The sequence below is a fragment of the Acanthochromis polyacanthus genome, chromosome 17 (assembly GCF_021347895.1).
Source record: "Acanthochromis polyacanthus isolate Apoly-LR-REF ecotype Palm Island chromosome 17, KAUST_Apoly_ChrSc, whole genome shotgun sequence".
Classification (NCBI taxonomy): domain Eukaryota; kingdom Metazoa; phylum Chordata; class Actinopteri; family Pomacentridae; genus Acanthochromis; species Acanthochromis polyacanthus.
In genome coordinates, this window is record NC_067129.1 from 37037931 (window position 1) to 37053591 (window position 15661).

The 15661-nt window shown below is 41.5% G+C and overlaps 2 protein-coding genes across 3 annotated transcripts in view; one reads left to right on the top strand and one right to left on the bottom strand.

Annotated features, from left to right (window-relative positions):
• Positions 1–15661, bottom strand: part of LOC110970730 (CLOCK-interacting pacemaker-like) — a 611892-nt gene that overhangs the window by 171880 nt on the left and 424351 nt on the right. The window contains exon 5 of one of the 2 annotated variants that reach the window (XR_007937139.1): positions 12282–12325. The exons of the other annotated variant lie outside the window; for it this stretch is intronic. The gene's annotated coding sequence lies outside the window, so the exon portion shown is untranslated. Of the gene's footprint in view, positions 1–12281; positions 12326–15661 lie in introns of those variants that run through there. 2 annotated transcript variants of the gene reach the window in all.
• Positions 1–15661, top strand: part of tlcd3a (TLC domain containing 3A) — a 103788-nt gene that overhangs the window by 15460 nt on the left and 72667 nt on the right. Inside the window, exon 3 of the mRNA XM_051937698.1 lies at positions 9667–9886. Coding sequence (XP_051793658.1) covers positions 9667–9886 — 220 coding nt within the window. The remainder of the gene's footprint in view (positions 1–9666; positions 9887–15661) is intronic.

Sequence of the window (15661 nt, forward strand, 5' to 3'; positions counted from 1 at the left end):
GTCAAGGGAGCACGCACCGGCGCTCAAGGCATCTAGCAGAGTGCAGCTGTGGTAGCCAAAGATTTCGCCGGGTCCTTTTCAGGGAGCAGCCAGGTCGACCGGAGCAGTTGGGGGTCCATGTCCTCTATATGGAGGATGGGTTTGAAGTCCTGTCTCTAGAGGCTTTTCAGGGGGTCCAGGTCTTCTATCCGGAGGACTCCTGGAAAAAAGGCAAGCTGTTCTGAGAGTACAGGGTTTCATTGTGGTTGCTACACAGAGACAACGGGCAGGAATGATCAGACAACATCTGCTGTGCAAAGCCGGTCTATATAGCAGAGGCAGATCGTGTGATGAGCTGCAGGTGTGCGTCTCCTGCAGCTGCACTCTGGTCAGCAGCTGCAGAGAGCCTCACAGACCGGAGACAAACTGTACATAATGGGCTTAGGCTGAGGCCGTGACACAATGATGGCGACATTAAAGAATACTCCACTGAAAGAAGTTTTAATATGCACACCCTAAAACTTTCTGCAAATTTTTGCATTTAAAAACAGCTTGAAAGCAATTTCTAAAGTGCATCTGAACCCTCGGGGACATCCCCTGGTAGTATAATCTACGCACTTTGACCTACCAACTTGAACATATGCTACCGTTCAAAAGTTTGGGGTCACTTAGAAATGTCCTTATTTTGCAAAGAAAAGTAGTTTTTAAAAAAATGAAGATAACATTACATTAATCAGAAATACTGTTAATGTGGTAAATGACTATTCTAGCTGGAAATGGCTTATTTTTAATGAAATATCTACATAAAGGTACAGAGGCCCATTTCTCACTCCTGTGGTCTAACATTGTGTTAGCTAATTGTGTTGAAAGGCTAATTGATGATTAGAAAACCCATGTGCAGTTATGTTAGCACATGGATAAAAGTGTGAGTTTTCATGAGCCTGTCCTCAAACCAAAAACGACCACATAGGTCGTCTGTACACGCCCGTATTACGACCCAGTGTTACGTTTTGACTATGCGACCTCTGGCGGTTGAGTAAATATCGACACTCTGGAGTCGCAGGTGAAACGTCATCATGAACAAACTTTTATCTAACACTATCCCTGTCCCTATCCCTAACCCTAACCTTAACCATAACCCTAAAAACGTGTTGGGAAAGTGAGAAAAAAGCCGTTTTGCGACGGAAAAGCCGTTTCGCGAATTAAATCCCGTAATGTGTTCGTTTTCCCCGTAGGGGCGCAAACGTTCATACGACCGCATAGGTCGTATTCCGGTGCACGGTGCAAACGACCGATGCGGTCGTATGAATTGGAGGACAGGTTGGTTTTCATGGAAAGCATGAAATTTTCTGGGTGACCCAAAACTTGTACAGTGGTGCCATCAGACTTCCAACAATTAAGTTACTCTGTTTTGAATACCTTTTGAAACAGAAAAACATACGTGGATTTTGACTCATCTTGTTAACCCTTTAAGCTTCAGTCAATTCCAGCCGTTTTCAGTACAAAAAATCGCTAATATTCTATTTTTAAATAAAAAAAATGATGAAAAATACAGGGAATATTGGACGCACATCGCGAGGTGCATTTCCTTGAAAACGACCGATTCGTGGATTTTATACAGACTTCAGGACATGTTTTGGACAAAATAGTTTACTGGCTTGTGTTGTCTGGATGTAAAAGGTTGGATTATGGCCGTTTTTTGTGGAATCTTTTTTTCTGTGTGTAATAATGAACCCAGAAATGTGAGTCGCGCTGTGTGCGTGAAGCCGTGTATAGAGAACGGATGGATGAATATTTGTTTTTGTCAGACAAATGTGTTTTTCTCACCCGTTGTGGTAATCACATCTGAAAGTGGTTTATACCGGCGGATTCATGAGAATCTAAGCTTTCCATCGGTGTATAGTGTTTGTATAATCGTGTTTGCAGCCGTCGGACATTCTTGCAATTCCTATGCAAATTAGTAGCACTGAAGCGTAAAGGGTTAAAAGTCCTTCAAACAAAATGGTGGAAAAGCTGATTGTCTTGTTCCTTATCTTAATATGGTATAGCTTTATTAAGTTCTTCGGCTCTGGGCAGCAAACAAATGATTGTTTGTGTACCTACAGTGGGATAGTCTAGACTTTAGACTGCCCTGAATGTAAGTGGAGAAGCTATAACAAATATACCACATTACTATAATGCTACTGAAGGTAATGCCAGCAAGCTAATATGGTAGGAATTTTTAGTTATGTCTTGTTTTATGCCTTTTGTTAGCCAGGGTTTGACCCTCTTCCCTTATTCAGCTAGCTTTCATTCAAGCTCTGCCTCCAGATCAGCCACCTGACAGTGAGTTAATGTTAGCCATAACTTTAGCCTCCTCTGTGCAGTTTAGGAAAGTGTAACGCTAGGCTAACGCTCGTGTATTAATCCTACTGAGTCAGTGGCTGGACCCAGGCAGTCCCAGTTTCAAGCTGTAATCTCTGCCACCCCTCCCCTTCACCCACAAAGCTTAATTCCTCCACAACGCTGCTCAGTTCTGCTGTCCTGTGACGTGCACACAGCCTGCAGCTTATCAGACACATGCTCCAGAGTCAGACCCATGAAAACTCTAATACTGAATCACAAGCTGTCAATGCATTTAGCCTTCGTTGCTTCAGATGCAGCCATTTTTGAAATTTTTTTTAGTGACTAAGCCTCCTAAAATCTGCTAGTGATATTTGGTTTCTTACTTTTTATTAAGTTAACTAAAAAAAATGGATTAAAAAAGCCCTATAAATTGTTTTTTTTAAAGAACCATGACTGTGATATGTACACAGAGGAACATGCACTGATTGAAATTCAATCGTGTCTAATCTTGAACTATGCAGTAGAGTCGCTAAACTAACTCAGAATAAGATTGCAGAGCTTATCCTTTTCAGTGCAAGGACATCTTAAAGATGCAGGTACTGTCCTTGATAATGTTCTGAGCTCTGCTGAGGCAGCGGGAGGAGTAGATGTCCATGAGGGAGGAGAGAGGACAGCCAGCTATCCTCTGTGCTGCTTTGACTGTCCTCTGAAGCCTCGCTCTGTCTGCCTCGGTGCAGCTCCCGTACCAGATGGAAACACAGTACGTCAGCAGGCTCTCTATGGATGAGCGGTAGAAGCAGCAGCTTCCAGTCCAGGTTGTTCTTCCTGAGGACTCTCAGGAAGTGTAGCTGCTGCTGAGCCTTCTTTATGACAGCCATGATGTTGTCTGTCCAGGAGAGATCATCGGAGATCTGGACTCCCAGGAACCTGAATGTGTGGACTCTCTCCACACACTCGCCGTTGATGTAAAGGAGGGGCGGGTCGGTTCTGTTCCTCCTGATGTCCATGATGATCTTATTTGTCTGTGAGGTGTTTAGCGTCAGATTATTTTCTGAACTCCAGGTTGTGAGTTTCTGGACCTCCTCTATGTAGGCTGTCTCATCACCTTTTGAGATCAGACCGACCACTGTGGTGTCATCTGCAAATCTGACTATGAAGTTGTTTCTGTGGGCCGTCTGCAGTCATAGATGTAGAGACAGTACAGGAGGGGGTCAGCACGCAGCCCTGTGGTGTACCGATGCTCAGTGTACAGGTGGAGGAAAGGTGGGAACCAAGTCTCACAGACTGGGGTCTGTTGGTTAAAAAGTCCTTAATCGAGGTGCATGGGAGAGGGGGGAGGCCCAGGGTGTCCAGTTTGTTTATCAGGATGTCTGGTATGATTGTGTTGAAAGCCGAGCTGTAATCCACAAAGAGCATCCTGGCATAGCTCTGCAGTTGTTCCAGGTGGGTCACCACAATGTGCAGAGCTGTGGCTATAATACAATGCAATAGGCTAATGCTAAACTATGTAGCCAAAGGAACATGTGATTTCATGGTGGCTCCTCTAGACTTGACTGTACTCCAAAATGCTCAAACAGTAGTCTGATCGGTTTTGAAAGATGCTTGTTGGCATGTATGAAGACTATATTTATACAGGGAGGAGGGTTTCTCTTTGCATTAGATATCAGAACAGTGTATTTTGTGCTATACAATTCTATAATTCTTCAATTTCATTTAGCAGATGCTTTTGTCCAAAGCGACGTACAACACAAGCAAGAAGCACAACAGCAGCACAACATATATGAAACCATCAAGTGGTGTGGCCTTCGTTCTGTCTTTAGTGCTCTGTTGTGCTTTACTGCTCTTAATCTCCATCTGCTGACCTTTAGAGCTAAAAAAGCCAGTAAGAGGTCAAAGGTCAGTAGCTCAGCTTTGCCTGACAGCTTAACTCCATTCCGTCCACATAATTAACCATTATGGTAATCGGTGCTCATTAGAGTGCTACAGACATCCAAGCTGTTTATTATACTGTACTTACATAAGCCTGCCCTGAAGCCTTTATATGCTTTGCATGTTAGAGAGGCAGGGCATATTGGTTAAATGGGTGTCTTCTTGTGTTTACTTTTAGTGACGCTAAAGGTCATTTAGTTTACCATTGACTGGAGCACCTTGTGGTCAGTGAGTATTGCAGGGTTTTTCCTGGCTCACAAGGGGCCTTTGGAGGGAGAATACATAACAGTAATGGTTAAAAGTCGAAGGACAGTGGAGGCAATGAGTCCAGGTTACCTTATTTGACAGAAATCTGTATATATATATTTCATTTATTTCTGACCATTTGACAAACAAAAATGTCTGTTATCCTTCTTTTAGTGATATGTCAGCTCCAAAAACTGGCTAAAAAATGAATTGCTATATTTATTCTCAATTCTTATCATTTTGGTGCGGGTAATTTCACTTTGGAGCTGGCTTAAACCTCTTGAGAGGCGCTAAATATGAGATGGCCTACCTGGCTAGTGTACCTTGTGTAAGACAGATAAATTATGACTATGGCTATGTGATTCTGGCCAACAAAATAATTTGTAGTTTTTCATGATTTTTGAAGACATCGTTTTTAAAATATGTGTATTGCGGTTCTAAATAGTTGTCATGCTAAGAGAACACTTTATTCATTATTAAGAAAGAGCACACTGCCTTTTTTATCAGATAACTTGTAAGTGCAAAGAATGTTACACTGAAGATTAATCAATAGTAAAGTCATTTTTGAGACTAATTATAATACATTTTATTTGTAAGGCATTTTTCATTAGGCAGAATATCAAAGTGGTAGCACTTTGATATTTTATCTTTATACTGAAAATATAAAAAGGATCAAAATAAAACAATCATGTAATAACAAACAAAACAATAAGGTAAAATAACGAAAATATAATAGAAACTTCACGGTCACATTTAATTAAAGTTCATTGTCTTCTAAACAATACAGTGAACCCTCGTTTATCGCGGGGGTTACGTTCCAAAAAGAACCCGCGATAGGCGAAATCCGTGAAGTAGTCAACTTTATTTTTTACAGATATTATACAATACTGCACTTGGGGGAGCGCTGCAGCTGCAGCCAGGTGGACGCCACGGCGGTACTAGCGGGCCAGCTGAATCAACTGGAGCAGTTGGGGGTGGGGAAGGCTCGCGCCGGCGCTCTTCTCCTGGGGAACGCGGCTGCGGTGGCCAGAGACGGCTGGGGACCACGTCCACTGTCCGGTTGACGGCGGGGGGAAAGAATAAGGCTGCTCCGTCGGCTCCGTCTTTCAGGGTGTCTCACTACATGGAGACCAAGGAGAGAAATGATCCAGCGCTCCACAGCAGGCAGCGCTGGCCTGTATGGCAGAGGAGACGAGGCGCGGAGACTGTTCACGTTGGTCAGTCCCTTAGCCAATCAGGATGCAGAGCACAATGCACTGTTTAAAAAAAAGCATAAAAAAACTGCGCTAAAAAAATCTGTGAAACAGCGAAGCAGTGAAAGGTGAACCACGTTATAGCGAAGGTTCACTGTATTTCCTTTGGAACAAAAATATATTAAAAAATGGTGCCAAAATATGTCTCACCTATAGCCAGATGTATCCTCTTCCTCAGACTAAAGACTTAATCAGTTATAGGATGAGACTACTGTGATAATGTCTATTCTGGCACTTTTTTTTCACCTTTAAACTTCAGCTTGCCTGTACCTATGTGATTCTCAAACAGAGTTGACAGCTGGTAGCCACAATCTGTTCTTTTCACTGATAAAAAAAGACTCTGCATAGCTCCATGGTTCAGCCTCACCATGAAAATGTAACTTTAGGGCAGGAACATGGAAATGGGCAGAACAGCGACGGACTGTTGATTTTAATTTTACAAACATTAAAAAAAAAACTGGAATCACCATGTACAACTTTTCCAAGTGCCCACTGGTGATACTGAAAAAATGAGAACTGTACATACTAATTTACTAATTGCAATAAAATAAAATAAAATCTGTAATTGTTGCCTATATACCCTGTGTAGACACTGCCTGCAGTGCAACCCAGTTCACCGAATACGACTCAGAATTTTTACCATGTAGCTGCGGAGAAGTACAATTTTTTTGTTCTTTACAGAATCTGGTTCGATCATATCTACGTTTTCGGCACATTCTTAAATATGACATGTCAGAAAAAGTGATTCTGATAAAAAATCCCAATTTTGAGATGGTCAACTGAATGGTTCGATTTTCTGATTTTACAGTTTCTGGATTTGATGAATGGTGTCATTTTTGGCATTTTTATTTTATTTTTTTTCAAAAGTAACTTGCCTTTCAAAACTTCTGGTGGGTTTTGGGGTTCAGAGTCCATCCATCCATTCTCTATACCAGGGCTGTACAGTGCCAGCGTTTCACTCGCATATGCGCCTAAAAATAGATCGGTGCGAGTAGAAAAAATAAAAAGGGAGCACCCGTGCGAGTACAGATGTCAACATTATCATTCGCATTTGCTCCTAAAATAAATCCACACAAAGTGGATCGAACTAAAAGTCATAGCCCACACCAGGGTCGGCAACCTTTAACACTCAAAGAGCCATTTCGACCCGTTTCCCACAGAAAAGATAACACCGGGAGCCGCAAAATCCTTTTGGCGTTTAAAATGAAGACAACACTGCATATATCGCTTTTTTTTTGTTTTTTGTTTTTAACCTCTATGCCCTTGTTAATCAGTCGTGATTACTTAATTACAAAGCCTCTAATTAGATAGATTCATTTTTTAATTGTGTCCTTCCACTAATATTTATCTTACTTGGTTAATGTCATTTTTGCTCCTGGACCTCATATCTGGAAATCAATATTTTGCGAATGTCTATTTAACTTGTAAAATCTATTTATCTATTTATTTTAAGCTAATAACTTTTCTCCGGTAAGTCGCTGCCCTATTTTCCAAGACGACACTCCTCTGACTCTCTGACCTGCTGCCTGGATGTGACATCGAGCCGTGTTCTTGCGAGTAACGTATATTACCCTATCATGAGTACTTTTGACTCAAAGACAAGACGTGTCTTTCTTGGAGTGGAGCTTTAATATACAGGCTTACCATTCTTGAGTACAAAACGATGTGAAACTACAGGCGTTGCTTCTCCAGGAGTAAAATTTTAAAAAGGCATGAAACGTGTGGGAATCAGAAGCTCCGTGTTGTCTCTCTGCATCAGCTTTGCGCTCTCATGTCACAGACACAGCACATCCGGTGGAGTGACACGTCAAAGTAAGAGCGGTAATTTCACAATAAAATTCTCTATATTAAAATGCATTGAAAGGCAGAACAATGTATTTTCCAAAGTTACAGGGAGCCACAACAGAGGGATAAAAGAGCCGCATGCGGCTCCGGAGCCGCGGGTTGCCGACCCCTGGCCTACACCTTCTTCAACAACTTTTTTTTTCACATCGGCAAGCTACAACACGGCATGGTCAGAAAAACCGTGAGCTCCTCTCGACTCTCAGGCCGTCTCCCCCACACAGTACCGAGCATCACACAGATCGCCGCACTTTCTTAAAGCGACAGGCTCCTATTTTTGTCTTTAGCTTTTATGAACACATTAACTTGAAATAACAAAATATTGTGTCTGTCTAAATTATAATAATGCAAATGACACTAAATTAAGCATGTGAAACAGTTTAAATACCATAAAGTAATAACTTAACTAATAACTAAAACTGTCATCAGTTAACCCAATCTATGCATGCCGCACCTATAATCAGACTCCCCTACAAATGCAAGATATGGCATCAAAATATGTCTGGTATTTATGTATAAAATCTTTAATATAAGTATAGTTCTTAAGTATAAAGTTATTTGTAATTGTTGTTATTTTTATTGGGCCAGTTAACAATATAATAGAATTGAAATTCTTTATCCCACACCTGGGAAATTATTTGCTACAACAGCCACAACACCAAATTACAACAAGTTTTTTTTAAAAAAAAAATCCTAGTAAATTACAGTCTGTAAGAACAGATCACAGTATGGCAGATTAAGAACAGAGAGACTATTTCAAAACTAGGACTTTAACAGAAATATGCAGGTTGAGTTAACTGTGCAGATTGTATGATATGAAATAAAATCTGCAGTCAGATTTTGTTGGGCCACTTAACAAAATATGACTCCCCTATTATTTTGGCAAAGAAGTGGCAACCTCCAAACTTTCTCAGCTACAACATCTGTACCTCTGCTGCTGTTGTATAAGGTCTTGTGTACATGGTAGCTTCCACCGAGTTTTTTGCTTGGAAATTGGAAAAATGTAACACAATGCCATCTGAGTGATAATGGAAAATATGACAAAAGAAAGAAGTCAGTAGACCAATCACACTCCAAATGAAAGGAAGCCATATTGGTGAAAGTTTTGTTTTCTTTTGTGAGAACAAAATCAATAATTCTTTACAAACTAATTACAAAATACACATACATATGTACACCGCCTTTTATGAGAACAAAATCAAACATAATTCTTTGCAAACTATTAACAAAATACACACACACACACACACACACACACACACACACTCTAAACATGGGCTTTGGTGTTTCCTTGTGACGGATGTAGTATAGATGTCCATCTGTAAAAAATACATCGGTTTATTAGTTCACAAAGTCCTGAGGACCAATGAAGCTGATGTATCTGACACTGGTGAGGGATGATAATATATTTTGTGGGAGAAGCTTTGTTTGTGCAATGTCATTGTTTGAACTACATCCATTTATTTGACCACCACCGAAGACCTCATTAGGATCAGCTTGGAGGGGCCATGTCTTGAGGACTTTGATCCAAGTCCTGCTGTGGACCACTGGATGAACTCAGCCAAGCGTGCCAGGCGACTTGAATACAAAAAGATGTGGGACAGGGATGTTCTCTGTGCTAAATAACTGAGCCTACTGCTTGGCTTGTTGTGTGAATGTTAATAATAAAATTGTGCGATTCATCGTGAAAATTCATAGTGCTCCGAAATGTTTTTCTGTGCTCCTAAATTTTTTCATTGAGGAGCACCTGTGCTCCTAGTGAAAAAGCTAAGCGTACAGCCCTGTATACACCGCTTTATCCTCACTAAGGTTGCGGGGGGTGCTGGAGCCTATCCCAGCTGACTCGGGCGAAGGCAGGGGACACCCTGGACAGGTCACCAGTCTGTCGCAGGGCTGGGGTTCAGAGTGTTACATGTAAAGTTATTGAAACTCCACTTAACAATGCAGGTTAAAAAATAGACTTTTTTTCCTAAATTCTTATCATTTTGTTGCTAGTTTGCCTGTTTGCATGGTGCCATTATGTCATCTATGTCAGGAAAAACTCTGGTGGATATAGAGCATTACTATATATTTTGGTTTTTTTTTCCCTCAGGCACTGGCTGGCCACCTACTTTGTCATCTGGTACGGTGTCCCCTACATGACGTACGACATCTTCGCCATGTACCTCAGTCACTACTACCGCTTCCGTGTCAAAGGGCATGAGGACTACAAGCAGCATTCATTGAGGACTGTAAACTCCTTCGTCCGCAGAGAGTTCCTGCTGGTGCTGCATCACATCGCCCTGCTCACCATCCTGCTGCCTGTCACACTGGTGAGTAGAGATAAATGAGGGAGATTGAGATAGCGCTATTGAGGTCATGTTGTCAGCAGTCCAGAACAATAATTAAGAAAACTGAATGTAAAGCAGGCACTACTGCTAGTGATAGATCTGTAGCTTGCTGCATTGGCTGCTGGCTGGAATGAAAATGATTGGCGTCGTAGATCACAGTCTTTATCTGCACTGTGGGAGGACTGCCTGTTTAATACACCTGGCATGGGTCTCATGGGGTTATTTCAGGGGATATACTGTATTAGGGGCTACAGTAATCGCTACGGCTCATAGTGTGTATTTTAAAGTATTGATTTTAGCATAAAAATTTTAATAGGGCTGCACTGTGGAGTAGTGGTTACCACTTTCGCCTTGCAGCAAGAAGGTCCCCAGTTCAAATCCCAGCCTGGGATCTTTCTGCATGGCGTTTGCATGTTGCATGCTTGGGTTTTCTCCGGGCACTCCGGCTTCCTCCCACAGTCCAAAAATATGCTGAGGTTAATTGATTACTCTAAATTGCCCGTAGGTGTGAATGTGAATGTGAGCGTGATTGTTCGTCTGTATATGTAGCCCTGCGACAGACTGGCGACCTGTCCAGGGTGTCCCCTGCCTTCACCCGAGTCAGCTGGGATAGGCTCCAGCACCCCCCGCGACCCTAGTGAGGATAAAGCGGTGTGTAGAGAATGGATGGATGGATGAATTCTGAAAATGTTGGGGTCCTAGACTAACTTTTGCATCGATTAAACTAGTGTGCCTTGCTTCATTTAGGTGCAGCCAAAATTTTTCATTGCACCTTACTACATTTAAACAATACCACTGGTGATTTCTTAACACATTATGGCCACGTTTACATGAGACATTTAATCCCTCTTTAATTCGGAATTAAAGTTATTTCCGCTTTAAAATCTCCTTGTAAACACTTAATTCTGAATTAAAAAGTTAATTCTGAATAAACTTAATTCCGAATAAACTACCTGGTTTATTCCGAAGTTAATTCAGAATAAACTAAGTCCTGTGTACGTTCTATTCCTGTAAACGTTTAATTCCGCTATAGTTAATCCCGGTCATTCTGTGCACGCTTGGCTCTTCGCGTAGCGGTCCATGTAAACCTTAATACGAAATTAATATTTCCATGTAAATATGAAGCACAAACACGGGCCTCGACCGATCCGGTATGGAAGTCATACATTTGATTCGCATGTTTGATTTGGCCAAAGTTTTAAGTTGGATGCCCTTCCTGACACAACCCTCTGTATTTATCCGGGCTTGGGACCGGCACAGTCCCAAGCCCGACACTGGCTTGTGTCCTCTTGCGGCTACATTAGCAAATCAGATATGTGTGTGGTGTAAAATGTGCTTAACCCTGTGGTCTCTATGGTGGCCATTTGTGTCCACTTCGCTTTCTTTTTTTTGACCATTTCACCTGTGTTAATGCAAATGGAATGAAATTTCCCTAGGGCCTGGATTCTTATCAGATCTTTTAATTTTCAACTTCGGCTCTTTAAATATATCAAAAATATACTATACTCTTACAGTTGTTTCACTTGGCTCTATCGTCGCCATTTTTGGTCAGTTGAAATCCATTCAAACTACATTTTTTCATTCCTTGTTATTCCCAGTAGTAAATCATACAAGTTAGGTAAAATTGATTTAATTCCTAACTCAACACTTCAAAATTGTAATTTTTAATGTTTTCTACCAGATTGTGTCATTTGTCTATTTTTGGCCAAAGGAACAATTTCATGTAATATTCTTTGTTTCCAATAGGGGGCATTTGATGGCTTACTGCCCTCCAATGGAGTAAATGAATTACATAATTTTGACATAGGTGTGATCTTAAGGATGTCAGATAATGAAAATTGTGTCTGTGTATGAAATTGCAGCACAAAAATGTATTTGAAAGCGAGAGAAATCAATTGTTGCATCTTAGATCCAGCTTGCAGTGAATTTCTGTTGATACAGGTTATTGAGCGTTGAGTGTCCCAGACAAATGTGACTTTGATGTACATGTTGAAAGCACCTGTAACTTCGTTCTTTTCATAGAAAATGGCACACACAACTACACAATAGCCCTTACACACTCAAATATCTACTTTCCCCCCCAAAAAAACCATCACAGGACACCTTGCAGAGGTCAAAGATGCAGCTGCAGGAAACGAAAACAAACTCTGACATTGTTTATAAATCTGTCCTGGACTTCATGCAGATACTGTCAGTGCTAATGCTAGACTAGCCTAACAGCTCCCAGATCATTTCTCCTCTGGCAAGATGGCATCCATCCATCCATCCATTCTCTATACACCGCTTTATCCTCACTAGGGTCGCAGGGGGTACTGGAGCCTATCCCAGCTGACTTGGGCGAAGGCAGGGGACACCCTGGACAGGTCGCCAGTCTGTCGCAGGGCTACATATACAGACAAACAATCACACTCACATTCACACCTACGGACAATTTACAGTAATCAGTTAACCTCAGCATACTTTTGGACTGTGGGAGGAAGCCGGAGTACCCGGAGAAAACCCACGCATGCGCAGGGAGAACATGCAAACTCCATGCAGATAGATCCCAGACCCAGGCCGGGATTTGAACTGGGGATCTTCTTGCTGCAAGGCGAAAGTGCCAACCACTATACCTCTGTGCAGCCCTCGCAAGATGGCAAGAAGGTAATATTCACTGCTTCAAGCACATGACTCTGTGGTGTGATTGGAGAGCAAAGATGGGGAGAAATCCTCTGCACTTGAAGAGACACCTTCTACCCACAATGAGGACGCATCCTCTCCTGAAGATGAGGACACATCCTGTCCTGAAGATGAGGGGATATCCTCTCCTAAAGATGAGGACACATCCTCTCCTGTGTGTGTCGATGAGCAGCTTGTTGCATTCAAAGGTTGCTGTGGATTTCGCCAATAAATGCCCAGCAAGCATTGGGAGGTCACTTACAAGTACAGCGTTAAAATGTGGGTCACCTGTGATATGGCAACCTCATATGCCTGGAGGATGCAGATTTACATGGGAAAACCCTGTGGTAGTTTCCAGGAAGTCAACCAGGCAATGAAGGCCGTACTTCAACTGACAGAAGGGCTCCAAGGACATACTGTCACTTCTTACAACTTCTTCACTTCGTTCATCTTGGCAGAGAAACTCCTCAGAAGAAAACTGGTTCTGGTTGGCACAATCAGGAGAAACAAACCAGAGCTACCTACCCAGCTACTCTAGCTGTGGAAGGTAGATTCTGCCATCTGTCTTTGCTTCACCAAAACTACCATGGTGATGTCCTACATGCCCAAGCAAGGGAAGAATGTGCTTCTTTTCAGCACAAAGCACAGGGAACCATCAGTCAGCAACGGGGAAAAGAGGAAGCCTGCAGCAAACCTGGACTGCAGTAGGTGCAAAGGCAGTATGGATAATCTAGACAAGATTGTTGGCACCTACAGTTGTCGGAAAGGAAAACCAGCCGCTGGCCACTAGCTCTCTTCTAAAAACTCCTGGATATCTCGGTATACAATGCCTTTGTCCTGTGGAAATCAGTCCATCCTGAGGGGGAGTCCTCTAAAACCTACCAATGCAGAGTGTTCCTGGAAGAGCTGGGGCACATGCTGGTGTCCCCAGAAACTGCAAGATGGCCTTGTCCTCCACGCTCAAAAGCCATTGCTACCATTGTTGCTGGGATACAGGAGTCCGAGTCAGATCGTGACCCACAGGCCACCAGCAAAATGAGAAGAAGGTGTGAACTGTGCACCTTCAGAAGAAGAACAGCATCCACTTGCTCCAACTGTAGAAAGTGTGTCTGCAAAGACCACTCTATTGTGGTTTGCACATCCTGCCGCCGTTGAGCATGCACACACACATGCATGCACGTACACACACGCACACACACACACACACACACACACACACACACACACACACACACACACACACACACACACACACACACACACACACACACACAGTCATTGAAACACACTATTTAACGTTCACACACACCCTGCTTTAGTTCTCTTGTTCTCTATCAAAGTCCATGTTGTTGTTCAAAGCAAACAAGTCCTGTGCTTTATTTCTCAAATCAAATTTAAAGGGTTAAAATTCTGAAGCTGAAGGAAATTTTGGATTTTATGGTCAGGACTGATTCTAATTTTAAAACTTGACTGTTGAAAGTAGAAAATAATGTTAATATGTGTTTTTTTTTTTTTTTTTTTTTTTACAGCATTTTGTAAAAACAGGGTGGCCATTTTTGGCCACAAACATGCTGAGTAGGGCTGTGTCCGAAATCACATACTAACGTACTACTCATACTAAGTGTAATGTCAAAATAAGTATGTAGTGCGTTCACATTAGATAGTATGAAAAGACTGAGTACGCGAGAAATACCCGGATGTATACTATATCCGGAAAATTTTCAAGTATGCGCGGTGACCACACTAGTCATACTCAACCGCCCCATAATGCTTTGCGAGCTATCCACCGAAATGCAAGCCTCCGCGGGATATGTGGCCGGACCGGGGCGATTTTTATTTTATTTTATGTGGTTAAGTAGTCATCCTAATCACCCCACAGATTTGAGAAATAGGCGTTTTCTGACCAACGTTTTAAACTTGCCAGACGCCTCACAACGTGCTACTAAATGCTAGCAGCTAGTTGCAGCAGCTCGCTTTGCATGCAGAACAAGTAGCAGCTACCTCCAGTAGCCTGCAGCTACAATTGAAACGATTCGCATAATCTGGCTAATAACTGCATGAGGAGTGCCGGCTTGAAATTGCCACATTAATTATGCGACTGTTTGTTAGCATGAAATCGACCTGAAGCCGGCATTCAGCCGAGATATTTGATAGCCGTACTTCCGGTTTTTGTCGTAGGAGGTTTGAAATGCATTATGGGAAATGTAGTAGTATACTACAGTGTGAACGGTTGGCATTCTAATCATACTTATAGTACGTAGTATACAGTATATACTCATTGAGAATGTAGTATGTAGTACGTTAGTATGCGATTTCGGACACAGCCTAGGAGTTTTTGTTCTTTTTTTGTCACTGCACAAAAAAATTACTGATCCATAAAAACCATTGATACTGCTAATTATTGACAAACATTTAGCTTCAGTTATGATTGGAAAATTAATCAGGCAGCATGTATTATTTTTATTAAAAAAGTGATTTTGTGCTTTTCTCCCTTTATAAATCATTGGCATTATGTTTGATTACAGGCATTTAAAGGGTTAAAATTCTTAATTTAAATGAAATTTTGGTTTTCATACTAAGAACTGATGCAAATTTTAAAAATCAAGTTATATTTAACAATATTTTAATATATAGTAATTTTAAAACATTTTGAGAATGCAAACAGGGGGTGGCCATTTTTGGCCACAAACAAGCTGAGTGTGAGTTTTTTTGTTTTTTGGTCACTGCACACAAATTTATGATGCATAAAAGTCATTGACACTGTTCATTATTGACATACATTTAGCTGCAATTACGGTTAAAAAATAAATCAGGTTTGGTTAAAAAATGTGATTTTATGTGTTTCTCCGCTTTTAGATCATTGGCATTATGTGATCTAAAAGGCATTTAAAGGGTTAAAATTCTGAATTTGAATGAAATTTTGGTTTTTATGATAAGAACTGATGCAAATTTGAAAAATTAAGCTCATGTAAGTACATTTTTTAAAATTAAATTTTAAAGCATTTTGAGAATGCAAACAGGGGTGGCCATTTTTGGCCACGAACACGCTGAGTGTGAGTTTTATGTAATTTGCTCTCTCTGCTCAAAAATAATAAGGCA